The following is a 14,807-nucleotide window of genomic DNA, read 5'->3' as shown; positions in this document are numbered from 1 at the left end:
GCTGGTGATAAGAGTAGACTCTCTATACCCGCCGCCTGCCTTATATCTTTCTCTCAAGAACCCGTGAATCATTCCAGTAATCATCTTTTGGTACAAAGATCGCGGCAGTAACGTGGAGAGTTGCTTCTCAGTCTTTTAAAGCAAGCAGCCCGTGTCTGGATTCATAGCCTGGAGTTTCTAGAGAATGAAGGTGGGTTTTGCAGCTCACTTCCCAAGCAAGCTGTTCCCTCGGTGCTTCTTCTGCATTTTTCATTTGATGTGAAACAGAAGTCAGGGCGAAGGGCTTAATCCAGAGCATACAGAAGTCATGGAAGGACCATCATTCACTGTGGTGAACTTCAGATCAGATCTTTATTCTTTTCCTTGCTGTTTCCCTGCAGGTCATTGGCCTTAGAAGTAAAGTCAGGAGTCTTTCCAATTAGCACAAGCTATTTTTCTTATGTGTGAGAAGGAAACATCAAGGGGTCAGTAGTGTCTGAGCGCTAGGAAGGGAGTGCTGCTTTGCCTGATCCAGGGGATATGGATGGAACCAGTGGGTTTGGAGGATCCTAGAAGGGAAGTGGATCTGGAGGTGAAGGTGTTGGCACTTATTTGATAAAATCCCAGTGCTGTGTGCTCAGAAAGAAGCATTGTGCTGGATGCTGAGCTCACCAAACCTCCCAAACATACTTGTGGTACTCCAGGAGACATGTAGTACTTTACATCTTCTTGGCAGATTATCTGGTGAGGTTCTCATCTTGTTTACCGGGAAGAAGTTAAAGCAAAATGGCTCACGAGCCTCAACAAAATGAGAAGGAGAACAATCAAAGTTAGTTGAGGCCATTTCTGGTGAGAGCACAGAGGCTGGAGCTCATGTGGCATCCAACTGCTCAGTCAAGGTTAAAATCAGTAATTTGCACAGTTCTGCTAGTTAATATTGCTGTTGCCGCGGGCTGCACAGACACAAACATCAGCAAACACAAAGTCAAGCATTCCCCAGTGTCCTGCGTCAGCGTAGGAAGCGGCCAGTGGCCAGTAGTTATTATGTCAAAGCCTGCAAATAGTGCAGCAGTTGATGTTTTTAATTATGGTGTTTGATGCCATTCATATGTCATGAAATGTGCATTGACAAGATAGGAACATTCTGATGCATTAAAAGAGCATTTTGGGTTGATCAGGGTAGGGGTGGGAAGATATGACTTACCCTGATGAATGCAAATAGACCTTAGTTGAGATACTGAAATGCATTTTATTACTTTGAAATGTAATTAATGAGGGAGGGCGAAGACAGTTTTGTGGAGGAGTTTGAGGACAAAAACTGTTTCATCTTTGTTTATTTGTTCACATCATAGTTCTTTGGGGCCCCTTTGGAGAAAGACTGGCACTTTCCTGAGTCTCAAAGTGCAGTTGCAGACTTATTTGCACATTTGCTGCTCTTTTCTAGCCCTACGTGTTGGTTGTGCTCCAAAATCTCTGCTGGGAAGCAGCTGTGGGTAGAATGTCTGCAGCACCATCTCCCACGTTTTGCTGGTTAACCTTGCATCTCTTTTATTTGCTGGATCTAACCCCATGGAACCCTTCCAATGATGCCTCAAACACGACTGATAATACAGTGAAAAGCCAGACTCAGAACCCATTGCATGTTTCTATATACTTGACATTTTATAGGGGGTTGCCTGCAAATTATGGTCCAAGAACCTGGATATGAGGATGATCCAAACCACTGTTTTATGGGGATTGCCCATGAATGCAAACCCCTTTGCAGAATGCCTACAGAAATCACTTTTCCAGTATGTGGTAGTTTTGTACCAGGCTCAACTCGGATGTTCCCAAGAGGTCAGTGTATGACACACAGTGTAAATCAGTCAAGTCTGAAGTCTTTTTGGAGACCATATGTATATTTAAGACTCTACACCTTCTGGCCTGCAAGAAACAGCTTTGTGTTCCCGACTGCTGAAGGCACAGTCGCTCTGGAGAGGTCTACTAACCCCATGTCAAGGGCAATCCTGTTAGTTCTGGATCTCAGATGAGCTTAATGGGGCCCTTCATCACTGTCATAACTTTTCTTTCAAAGATCTGAGCAGAGTCATCCCAGCCCTCCTGTCTCTGCCGGCCAAGAGTGCCCTAAACTCTGACCAACATGGTCCTCTTCTCCATCGCTGTGTAACTGAGAGCGGTTCATCTGCTTAGAAGAGTTTTTGATCTGATAGGTCAGGAAGTTTCCAGTACGTGAAGTGATTTGGAGTCTCACCAGTCTGGAGTGGGAGATCCAGGTTCAATTTTCCCTTCCTACAAGGAGCTCTAGCTCCTAAGATGCCGTAGCACCATGGCTGCAACTGCCATTTCCAGGATTTGGGGAAGGGAGCTTTATTACTACTTAGGGCTGGTGGCAGAACTGCATCTTGTGGTGCTTTCCATTCTTGAAAATGAATGGTGGAGCAAACCCACCAGGAATTCCAATGAGAGAAACTCTAGTTTTAGGGCTGCTTCAGGGCCAAATATTGAGCAACTCAGCACTGTCCCATCTGGGATGGTTCTGGTGATAGTCCCAGGTCAGAGAGAAGCATGTCTGCCCATTACAGCCCCATCCTGCTCCCACTGCTCTCCAGCTCCACGTGCAGCTATCAGGTGTCTTTGGGCACTTCTGGTTGGTTTCCTGGGGACATCTTCCAGGTATGGACAGTGAATTTCATTTGCTTTGGTGGCACATTTGAACTTCTGAGATACCCAGCTTAATTGCTGAGATCACTGTGTTTATTCTGGTGCCAAGTGAGAGATTAGGCATTTACAGATATGGGCTGGTTAATGATCTGACTTAACTCTGAAACGACACTGTATTTTAAAGTCAAATTTTCTGCTGATTTTGTTGGTAACAGCGAAAAAAAAAAAAAGTAAATGCTGATAGCTGTGCAGTTTGTGGAGTCTTGGAGAATGAGGTTATAAAAACAGTACATTGACTTCCAACCATTGGCTGTAGTTACACGGTTGTTGGATTGTTTGATGTGGGGGTTTCATGGCTGTTACTGATGAATATGGCATGTATGTTCACGTGTCTTGAGAGATGTTAAGAGTTTTGGTTTGGTTTGAGGGAAGGAAGGAGGTAAGGGAATAGACCAAAGAGACTTTTTCCTTCACTTCAGAATTTCTAGAATGTCCCTTACCTTTTTCCACGTAGTGCACAGTCTCAGCCCTCCTCAACTCCTCGTATTTGGATGTATGGGAAAATACTTAGCTCAGGTGTCTGCTCTACACAGGTCTTTGGAGTTTACTCCAGCAGATGAGGACAGTGGATGATCCAGCCCAGTTATTTCTTGTACCCAACACTCAGCTGCCATAAAACTGAACCAACAAGCAACAGCCCCAAATATTAGTTGTTTTTTCTATTCAGTCCATGAGCCAGGGAGTGAAAGCCCTTCCTGGCTCATGAAGTAAGTGGTTTAATGCCCAAGGTTTGAGGCTCTGTACCCCTTATCTTGGCTTCCAGGCTGTGTTGTAGCACTAGCCATGGTAAAGGACAGATGAAAGTTAATGTGACTTTTCTATTAGACCTCGTTGTTCCTTCCTAGGAATGAGAAACTGCTGAAATGAGCATGAGTCTGGATGAACACTCGGAGCAGAGGAGGAAAATTCAGAAATAAAAATACTTTATTGAGGTTATTAGCAACTAATTCTGGTTGAAATGCGCTGCTCATCTTGCCTATCATGAGTTATTTTTTCTTTTTCTCCCATCTGAGAGTTATTTGCATAATAAATTGTCGGGGTTTTGTGTAGGTAAGCATTGTTTGTTCTTCCATTTTCAAACAAAAAAAGTTCAGCTCGTGCCTCAAAGTTTCTTGCTGAGGCGGTTTCCAGCTGTCACACAAAGTGTGGTTCATCCGTGTGCCTTCTGCTGCCTGGGCAACCAGCAGCAGCTTTTGCAAGGGAACGAGAGATGCCCAGTGAAGACTGGTGTGTTCTGGTGCAAATTTAATCTTGACAAAAGTCTTGGAAATTTCTTAAATAAGTGAAATAATAGTAAGTTATTAAAAACACATCGACCACTTAGATTCTGGAATAGGCTGTTACAACTAAATGCCAGCAGCACCCAAACCCCTTTCGGGCCATACCTGACCAGCACAGCAAATGTAATAATTATTTCATCTTCTGATTAAAAGGGCTGGATTCCTCAGTGGCAGAAGTTTCTCACACTGTGTGTGAGGGGGTGTCCACAAGTAGCCACGTTTTATGCTTCTTTTCCCACATTGGAAAAAAAACATCCCTAATTATTAATTAAATGTTAATTCTTTTTTGGAGTCATGAAAGTGCGAATTCAGCGTGGCATTTGCAAGCTCCAAAGAGTTGTTTTGTTCAAGGAGCTACTGAGCTGACAAAATCGAGGCTGAATCAGCATTTTCACTCCTCGTCGAGATGCAAGGAGCCGACGTACCGTGCTTTCTGGGTGTGCTTGGTGCCTCGTACATCTATTTTCACTTGATGTTGTTACACTGTGCAGCAAGTGAAAAGTAGATATTTCCCTAAGTTCAGGATCCAGAGACATTTTCAGCTCAGAGCTTTTGCCATTTATAGCAGTGTCACACTTCATTGGCTGCAAGCGTGGAAATGTAGAAGCTCAGAGAGTGCTGCAAATGGGTCTTTTACTCAAATGCTCCACATATGGGGCACTGTATGTGCTTTTCAATACTTTTCAATAGAAGTCATCATGATGGATATAAAGATTTGGTCTTCCAGTGCTTGAATTCAACCTGAGTGTTTCCCTGTAACGTTTCTAACTGGCATTTTCATTGTGGGACTTCCCAGTTGGAGACAGCATATATAACCACACGTACAGATTTATGCAAACTTATGTAGGGAAGAGGGGTCTTGGGGTTGTATAAATAGCATTTTATGTTCAGTATGTCAAAATATACGTGTATTTGAAAGACTTAATGGCTGATTCTGAAGCACTCTTCCTAAAATAAGTATCATACCGACACTGCTTTAGAGCAATCACTTTATTGATGTAAATGATGATAGTTTCTGGATAGTTTTATGCTCATTTAAAGAGGGATGGGGAAAAAATCAGAGAAGTGAGTTGCAGTACTATTTTGTTGCAGTGCAGTACATTGATGAGGGAATGAATGCTGGTAAAAGGTGCTGGTCTCACCAGGAGGAAGGTGGGAAATAGGGTTTTGTAGAGTGGCTGTGCCCTCGCCTGGGTGTAGGACACTCGTGAGCGCTGACCTTGCCTTTGAAATGGCTTCAAAAACCTTGTCCACCTTGGGGTTCCCATCGGAAATGCTGAGACTGCCCTATTTCTGGGGGTCAGAGAATTAACTGAATTTGTTCTGCAGGCTTTGAATAGTCTTGGACTCAGATAGACACCCTTGGGATCCGTTGTGCCTTTCCATGCGATAGCGTTCCCCTCTGGGTGGTGTGTGCAGCCTGAGATTGCATCCTACGGGATGGGTTTTCCTCATCTGACAAGACAGAAACCATGGAAGTTGCCACCAAGATGCTCGTGATGGGCTCTCCTGTGTGGTTACGTTGCAGAAGGGCATCCTTTTGCCATTGACCATCACTAACACTTAAAGATGTGCTCTCGGCCCCTTACTTTTTATTGCTGGCAGCAGTTTCTCTTCCTGACCCGTGCCTCCAGGCAGCCGCGGGGATGGAGGGAGCCCTCCAGGCTGCCACGGGGAAGGAGCAGGGTGTCTAAACCAGGGCAGGCCATAGCCTCAGGCATGTGCTTACCTTTTCTCATTTAACCAGCTGGTACAAAGCTATTTTGCATGGCCGTGTTTGTTTCCAGATAGATTGGAGATGACACCGCTGGTTGCATTAGCAATGTTTAGGTTGATATCTCTATTTTTCTCTTCTCTCAGTGCTCTGATAGCACAGGGATGAGGAAGGGCTTGTAAATACATCCAGAAACAGGTAACAAACACTGAAGGTTCATGAATTATTTTGGTTACTCTTCAATTGTCAGCAGCTCAGTCTAATTTAGGTGCTGTGACTTCCTATTTTTCATAAGTACTTTAGCAACGTATACTCTGTGGTGATATGTGATTAAGATTGAAATCTACAAAAAATTAACCAAGGTGGTGAATGTGAACACTGGAAGCTTCAGTGATTTCATGAGCATTGTAGAATGGTTTGGGTTGGAAGGGACCTTTAAAGGCCATCTAGTCCAACCCCCCTGCCATGGACAGGGACATCTTCAACCAGATCAGGTTGCTCAGAGCCATGTCCAACCTGACCTGGAAAGTTTCCAGGGATGGGGCTTCTCCCACCTCTCTGGAAAACCTGAGCCAGTGTCTCACCACCCACATCGTAAAACATTTCTTCCTTATATCTAGTCTGAATCTCCCCTCTTTTAGTCTAAAGCCTCTTGCTCTATCGCTACAGGCCCTATTAAAAACATATATAAGCATAACGTGAAGGATTTACCTAAGTCTTTGCAAAGCCCAAATATGTAAAATTTGTAATTTATTATAGTAAACTTTTTTTTTTTCATATTTCAGCCTTAAAAAAAGGACGATTTTGGATCACCCCGGACCCATATCACAAAGACGACAACATCCAGATTGGGCGAGAGGTGAAAATCTCCTGCCAGGTGGAAGCCATCCCCTCAGAAGAGCTGACCTTCAGCTGGTTTAAAAACGGACGTCCCTTGAGAAGCTCTGAAAGGATGGTCATCACACAGACTGACCCCGACGTTTCACCTGGCACCACAAACCTGGACATTATTGACTTGAAATTCACTGACTTTGGGACATACACGTGTGTGGCGTCTCTGAAGGGAGGTGGAATATCGGACATCAGCATCGATGTCAACATCTCCAGTAGTACAGGTAAGGAAGGCCTTCTTTGATATCAGTTTTACTTCCATATCGCCAAGCTATGGCTTTCCTTTACTCAGGGAATATATAAAGCAGTTCTCACCACGAGGACATCCAAGCAGACCCTAGATCAGGGGTTGAGTTGCTTTGGTTAAAGGACAGAAACCTGAATATGTAGCATGAAGTGCTCTCTCCCAAGAACACACAAGTGTCTGATTTACCCCAGGCGTGTCCTCTTTTACTCTCAGAAAAGTTATTCCTTTTTGGAATTGGCCTTTATTTAGGACTTCCAGAGTCATGAAAAAATAGTGAGTAGGAAATTAGAAGGAGAAACAGGAGGGTGTTATGGGAAGCAAGCTGAATCCATCCAGCGACTCCAATCGAACAGCAAGTGCCAAGTGTGGAGGGAAGAGCTCTCTTTTCTTAAAGATTACGCATTGCATGTTGGTGATTCATGCTCTTCCCAATCGACAGAAAGTTTAAGGTATCTATTATGTGTTTTTCCAGATCAGTGCTTGAAACGTCTCTCTCTGATGAGCCAGAGCCTCGGTTATTAGTTTGACTGATAATAAATATCTTGTACTCCGGAGTAGGAATATGTAGTGCAATAGTAATTACCTGCTTTTCTTTATCTCATTGCTAATAGCTGGTTTGTAACCAACAGATTTGATAGACTTTCCCCCCTAATAGTTGAATTTAATATCTGAGGTAGTCCAGGTTAATAAAATGAACTAGAAAACATTCTGAATGCAGAATTCTTTTCCTGCCAAAAATTAGTTCCAAACTCCCGCCCCAAAAAAAAAGAGTTGTTGCTGGTTGATTTCTACAGAGAAGGATAAAAATAAAGCATTTCTGCTTTCAGAACGCTATTTTATGTTAAAATTCAGAGGCAAACAGTGTCAGTATTATACCTACTATCCATCCTGTCTTTTTATATGTAGTGTTGCTGTGCTTTTCCTCAGGTGGTGCTTGTTATTCACTGGGGTAAGGCACGCAGTGCATGCCATTTAGAAGTAAGACAACAAAGAACACACTCGAAAACATTTCTTATAGCATGGAAGGAAAATATTTAATAGACATCATCTGACCCCTTTTTACCAAGCGCATTCAAAGTATCTGCTTTCTGCTTTTTTTGCAAAGATTAAACGCACGCTTTTGCCTCAGAGTATACCCGCAGTTCTGTTCTCCAAATTTTAAACCATCAGTAATACTTTGCAAGTACATGTCACATCTAAACAATCTCTCTTAGAATTTTTGTCATAAATTATTTGTTAGATTTTAATACATGAGCCTGCCCTCCATATTTGGTATGATACTGGTAAGATGGATCCTGCTTGAGCCACCAGGTCGCTGCTGACATGAGACTGGAAGGTTTGTCTGCTTAAAGGGTTTCATGAAGTATATTATGTACAACAGGGAGATGAGACAGGATTGACCCGTGGTTCTGATGGGAGCCTGGAAATGAAGTCATGGCATTGAGTTAGGGGCCACTTAAACAAAACGGACATGGGACTGGACAGGAGGTATCTAAGGGAACTGACTGGTGTCACTTCAAGGCCACTTTATTATCTTCGAATACTCATGGTGACATAAGGACATCCAACAAAGACTGGAAAAAATGAAATTTTAGCCCATCTTCCAAGAAGGCAAGAAGAAGATGGTACTTGGCAGCAGTGTTTACTGGGAAGGTGAGAGGCAACGGGCAAGAATTGAAATGAGAAGTTCAGCTTGGAAATAAGGAGCTACTTTTTCCCCATGAGGATGTCTGAGCGGGAAACAGCAGTGTTGTGGGATCTCCATCCCAGGAGGTTCTGAAGACCTAATAAAGCCCTGAATAGCCTGGTCTGACCTCACAACTGGCCACGCTTTGAGGTGTGGCTTGAAATAGAGACCTCCTGAGCTCTCTTCCAGCCTCAATTATCCCATGAAGAGTGTAGGGACAGAAACACTAATCAACAGATCTGTAGACACAGGAACGGCCTGTCTCTTGGCCAAAGGAAACATGTTCTTCAAGCTTATTAATGCACATCTTCCCAACAGGTAATGAACTGAGAGGATTATCATAGGGTAAGAGCCGAGTTTGGCGTGATGGATGGCAGTGGCACGCAAACTTTGTTACCTGCTTGCTAGGGTGAAGTGGACAGTGACGTTTGTGCAGCCACGCGTTGCCCATCTGGGAGGCAGTAACCACTATATTATCTGTGCTTGCTGGGGAATCGTTTGGGAAATTGATGGGATTTATTGGGAACATCCATTAGGCGGCCGTATCTCTCAGCTTGTCGCAGTTTCTGCGGGCGGTGATGAATTATGTCAGCTCTTAAATTTGCCATCCCATAACGCTCGGGGAAAATCAGAACGGGGAAAGAAAAGCTAGCGTTTAGGATCAGCCTTATTTAACATCTTAAAAGGAATTCTGCCCATTTGTATGACTTCATTACCCGACTAAGTGGAGGCTGAAATAGTTTCTGTGTGCTTCTGAAGGTCATTACTGATTCATCAAGATTCATTACTGCTGCGGTAATTATGAACATAAGGCCTAGGCACAAACACATTTTCCAAATGCCAGGCCTCACACACATGTATTAATATCGCACCGTGTGTCTGTTTTTTGGTTTTGGGGAGAATTCTCTCTTCTTGAGGTGCACGAGGTTCCTCACGGAGTCACCAAGGGAGGCAGGAGGGGCTATGTCACCCTGTAAGGAGGGAGGGAGATGTCTAGGTCTCCTCTGTCCCTTCAGCAGGTTGGAAGGGGACACGTGGCAGTGCAAGGGACATGCCAGCCTCTTGGCATACTCGGCATTGTACTTGTTTAGTGGCAATATTTTTTCCCTTGACATTTTGTACTTTCAGCAGGAAAGGCACAGATTTATGTCCTGAGTATCTTATATAAATGGACCTGAAGTAATCCCTTAGCAGCCCCCCCCGCCTCCCCCCCCATCTCCATAAAGTAGGTCACTGAATAGTTGGAAATGAAGCCTCAAATGTGGAATTTTTGCCCTGTAGAAGCCCCGTCATCCATAAAACCAACCCTGGGTAAATGTTACTGAAAGATGGGATGTTCCTCCTGTGTGTGTGTGCGCATGTCCCGGGGAATCTGACAGCAGGAGATGTTAAAACAGTAACAACCTCCCCCAGTAAAACAGGCTCATGGTAAGCAAAAAAAGAGAGGTGGGTCGGGAGAGCGTGTTAATCTTTCTAAGAGATCTTTTTCTCTGCCTTAAATGTTGTATTCAAAGCAGGAAGAATAAGGCTGTAGGTGATGTATGGCCTGCTCTGCTCAGTGTGGGTTCTTATGCTGTCTTTATCCCCCTAAAATCAGTATTGGTGCAGCAAGAGATGTAACATCTGTCACTTCTGGCTCTGTCTCTTTTTGTCTTCCCCCTGGAGGTGCTATTGTGCAGTGAAATGAGTTTGTGACTTCAAGGGGGGGTTATTTTCCTTTTTTCTCTGGCTGCACTGCCCTGAATGCTCCTAGAAGCCCTAGAAGGGCTGGGTGGAGGAGGTGGCTGATACTCTCGGGCTGGAGGTGGTGCTGACCCCTCTTTTCCTTAGAGAGTCCTTTCTGCTGTTTCACTCCCACCCAGTATGGGCACTGGGTGTCCGACATGGGAAATACATCAACCAAATACTTCATCTCTGGGTGAACCCAAACATGCACTGAGAGTGTAAAACCACCCTGGGGTAGGTACATCCTGGAGGGGGACGTGAACTTCGGTGGACTGGTGATCTGGAGATCTCCTGTTCCACCTCCAAGGCCAGTCGTGTCCATAGATCGATTGTACCACCACCCTGGGGTAGGCACATCCCAGAGGGGGATGTGAACTTCAGTGGACTGGTGGTCTGGAGGTCTCCTGTTCCACCACCTCCAAGGCCAGCCATGTCCATAGATGGTTTTACATAAGTGCTGCCAGAGACAGGCAGAGAAATTCCTGAAGAACCAGTGTCTATGAGGCTGTGTGTCCTCCCTGCAGTATGATAAGAGGAGTTCCCTGTTGAGCTAATCAGCTATCTATTAAATAATGAATTAATTAAACGTCAAGGCTGATGATATATTAGGGCATGTGGCCTTGATCTGCTCGTGAAATATGTGTCCTCTGGTCATTTTGTTCCTCCTCTGATGATGCATAAAGGATACCTTCATTTTAGTTGTAAATGTTTATTAAAATCACAGTACTGCCTCTTTGCATAATGAAAAAATGCTTTTTGTGAGATAATTAAGGGTCCAATTAAGATATTTGTAAACCTTAAGCACTGTCCAGAGTGATCGTTCACGGGCAACCCTGAGACATACGGGAAAATAGACAGACGTTTCATTATTGCAGTAAATAGATTATTTTTGTGAGCCATTATCGTTGGGGTTTATCTTTGAAAGGAATAGGTGAACAGAAGGGACAGATAAATGCTGGGGTTTTGTTCAAAAGCTTTTCTTTTATAGTTCTATTTTAGCACTTAATGTGCAGAGATTTTTCTTTTTAATTCCATCCCTGGGAGCCGCCGTCCCTTCCCAGGGCTGGCTGAGCTGCTTGGCTGCAGGGAGGGGGGCAAGGATGGGCCATCTCCTGCTCTGCAGCCCCTTCCCCTTCCCTGGGGGAAATCTGATTCTCTGGATGTGTTCATCCACCGGGGATTGGCTATGGCTGCTTTTCTGGGAGCAGACACCCTCTTTAGCAGCCACGTATGGTGGACTCTCTTTATTCTTCTCCAGAGGGCCCTGGAGTCGGCTCATCATCTCGCCTTGCATATGGCTCGTGGAGCTCCTCAGCATGACTCCTGCGAGATCACTGAAAGCTAATTTGGCTAATTCGCTGCTGGCTGTGTATGTTTTGGGTTTAAAATGTGCCTTTTCGGGGCCTGACTGCAGAGTCAGGTGGTGTTTTAAGGTATCAAAAGTATGTTGAGGTGTAAGAAGTGATGGTGGAATTGTTTTTCCTGTCTAAGGAGATCTCTTCTACAAGCCCCCACCATGAAATCTGTGGTTGATGTTGGTGTTTTCTCTTGCAATTAGAAGTGGCTTGTGCCCAGGAGAAAGCTGTGATTTCTCTGCTTTGCCTACGGGCAGGACAGCACATGGGCAGCCAGAGCAACGTGAAATCAAGACATGATTTCCTTACAGGTGGCTCAATTTTTCTTCCATACCAGTAGCGAGATAGAGCCTCTGTCATGCTGAGGAAAGGCCATGGGAAGGTTAAAGTAAATTCTCTGCTTTTCCAATGGTTTGGCTGGATCAGCAGTTCTCCCTGGGGCTCTTTTCTCACCTCTGGAGACCCTTTCAGCCTGTGCTCCTCGATATTCCCCAACAATTCTTCCACAAACCCCACAGATTAAGGTTACACTGAGCAGTTTTAGTATCTGTTTACAGAAATGTCTGGAGAACCTGAATAATTACCACTTCCTGCCCTTCCAAGGCTAAATGGTCTTGCTCAAATACCTTTTGTACACCAGCTCGGGTTCTCATACTAAAGCTCAGTCTGCCCTGGCTTAAAATACCCCTCCATCACATAAGAAATATGAATCATGAACAGGGACCGAAATGCATGTCTCTGGCAGAGGGTGATTAATGCTAGAGATTCAGACCTTCCAATTCATAAATATTAGAGATGGAGGATACACAAATAATTTCACCTCTCTCTCCCAGCCAGTACAGTGCAGATTCTTCAATATTCCTTCCCCAGCCTGGCTTTAAATGACTTGAACGGTGTGACTCCCAACACTTCTTCTGGGAGATTATCTCTGAGTAATCTCCAGTATGGATTATTTCTTGATACGCAGCTCAAACACTCCTTTGCTCCGTTTTATCCTATAATTACTAGTTATTACCATTAGTCCGTTTTAAGCAGCCTGATCACAGTAGCCCCCCGCTCCTCTCAGCCCCCAGCCTCCCCATCACTGGTAAGACTGGTAGTCATTGATATGGGGCCATGGCTTTCCTTTCTGTCTGTTTAAGGAAATAGAGCAGTGACAGTAACCCCTACTTCCCCCGTGCCATCTATAATCACCAGTGAAGGGCTCTGGACTTGTGCTGTCCCCTCCCAAGCCTACCATGGGGTCATCACCTCCAGGGCTTCCTTCTCCTTCCCACACTGGTCGTCTTCTGCCCCTTTGAATTATTTCCATGGGAGCAGATTCTTTCCTCTGCCATTGCCTCGTCAATTAATTAAGCTGTCTGGAGGTTCACAACAGGGACAGGAACTTGACCCATCAGGATTTCCAAGATCTAAAGTAGACTAGAACTAGATCTACCCAGAATATTCGGCTCACACATTTTGGCTTTTTCTTTGAAATAGCTCCTTTGGTCCTGTCCCCATTCTCCTGTAGACACGGTGACTGTGCTGGATTAAGGATCCTATGGAATTACAGTAGAAATACCACAGGAGATCAGATGGAAGGGTCTGGTTTGATTTCCAGTCTCAGACAGACACGTCTGCCCAGGGAGCAGTTTAACACCAAAAAAAAAAGCCAGGACAAGAATACAGTGACACCTTCTGCCATCCGACCTCCTGGTGAGTCAGCGACTCTCAGAGGCAAAGGTTGTCTCAGACTATTTTATTTAAGAGCCAGGAGAGGACATATATCAACAGTGTCCCTCTTGTGCCTGTGTCGCTACCAGTTTCAAAGGATAATAATATGTGTTTTTAAAGTAGGTGCTACTTTAGTGTTACCGATGCTTTTGTTTTTCAAGTGATAACCCTCTACTTTAGGAAGCAGATTTAACTGCTAAGAGTATTAACTTATTTTTTAAGCCACTTGCTGCATGGACAAGGCAATGTTTGTTGTTTCAGATATAGGGTTTAGCTAATTTATTATTCTGCACAAGCAGGAGCAGAGTTGACCTTTATCTGCAGCAGGCGCTGAGGCTGGTGCTGCAGGAGACATGCTGATGGCTGAGCCCTTCCGAGACTCTGCTTGTGCCATAGCAGCATCTGCAGGGAGAGACAGGCTGGCACAGCTGGAAATACCCTGGCACAGCTGGAAATACCCCAAGACAGCTGGCAGCACCCTGGCACAGCTGGAAATACCCCAACATGGCCAGCAGCACCCTGGCATCTTGGCTCTTGGACCTTTGCTCATGCACTTTAGCTTGTCCACCCTTGTTCACCCGCCTTTCCTCGTTCATCTTTGCTCGTGCACCCTTATTCAGGCATCCTTGCTTCTAGGAACAGGCAATAGGACAGGAGGAAATGGCCTCAAGATGCTTCGGGGAAGGGAAGGTTTAGGATGGATATTGGGAACAATTTCTTCACTGAAAAGGTTGTCAAGGATTGGAACAGGCTGCCCAGGGCAGTGGTGGAGTCACCATCCCTGGGGGGATTTAAAAGAAATGTAGATGTGGGACTTAGTGGTTTAGTGGTGGGCTTTGGAGTGTTAGGTTCATATTTGGACTTGATGACCTTAAGGGTTTCTTGCAACCTAAATCACAGAATCGTTTGGGTTGGAAGGTACCTTTAAAGGCCACCTAGTTCAACCCCCCTGCCATGAGCAGGGATATCTACAACTCGACCTGGTTGCTCAGAGCCCTGTCCAACCTCACCTGGATTGTTTCCAGGAATGGGGAATCTACTACCTCTCCGGGCAACCTGGGACAGTGTTTCACCACCCTCTGTGGAAAAAATTTCTTCCTTGTCCACCTTCTTTCAGTTTATCAATCAGTCCTTATCCACCTTCTTTCAGTTTAAAGCTGTTACACCTTGCCTTTTTGCTACAGGTCCTGATAGAGTCGTGTGTGTGTCCCCCATCTTCCCTGGAACCCCTTTAAGTACTGGAAGGGGCTCTAAGGTCTCCCCAGAGCCTTCTCTTCTCCAGGCTGAAGGACCCCAACTCTCTCAGCTTGTGATTCTATGATTCTATATTTCCACACCCTTGCTCATGCAGACTTGCTGGGCCCTGGTCCTGGGGCCTCCCTACATCTTGGGTTGAAGTAAGGGAAGAAAAAATTTGAATTATTATTTTATCCTCAATTTTCCAGCCCCCCTTCCCCTTTCCCTTTCTCTTTCTCTTCCCTTTCTCCTTCCC

At 44.9% G+C, this 14,807-nt stretch overlaps 1 protein-coding gene across 1 annotated transcript in view; it reads left to right on the top strand.

The window, feature by feature from the left end:
• MDGA2 (MAM domain containing glycosylphosphatidylinositol anchor 2) overlaps nt 1-14,807 on the top strand; it is a 256,685-nt gene that overhangs the window by 114,177 nt on the left and 127,701 nt on the right. Inside the window, exon 6 of the mRNA XM_014936764.1 lies at nt 6,480-6,809. Coding sequence (XP_014792250.1) covers nt 6,480-6,809 — 330 coding nt within the window. The remainder of the gene's footprint in view (nt 1-6,479; nt 6,810-14,807) is intronic.

This window comes from Calidris pugnax, unplaced genomic scaffold, assembly GCF_001431845.1.
Source record: "Calidris pugnax isolate Ruff unplaced genomic scaffold, ASM143184v1 scaffold10, whole genome shotgun sequence".
NCBI classification, from domain to species: domain Eukaryota; kingdom Metazoa; phylum Chordata; class Aves; order Charadriiformes; family Scolopacidae; genus Calidris; species Calidris pugnax.
This window is presented reverse-complemented; position numbering and strand designations above follow the sequence as displayed.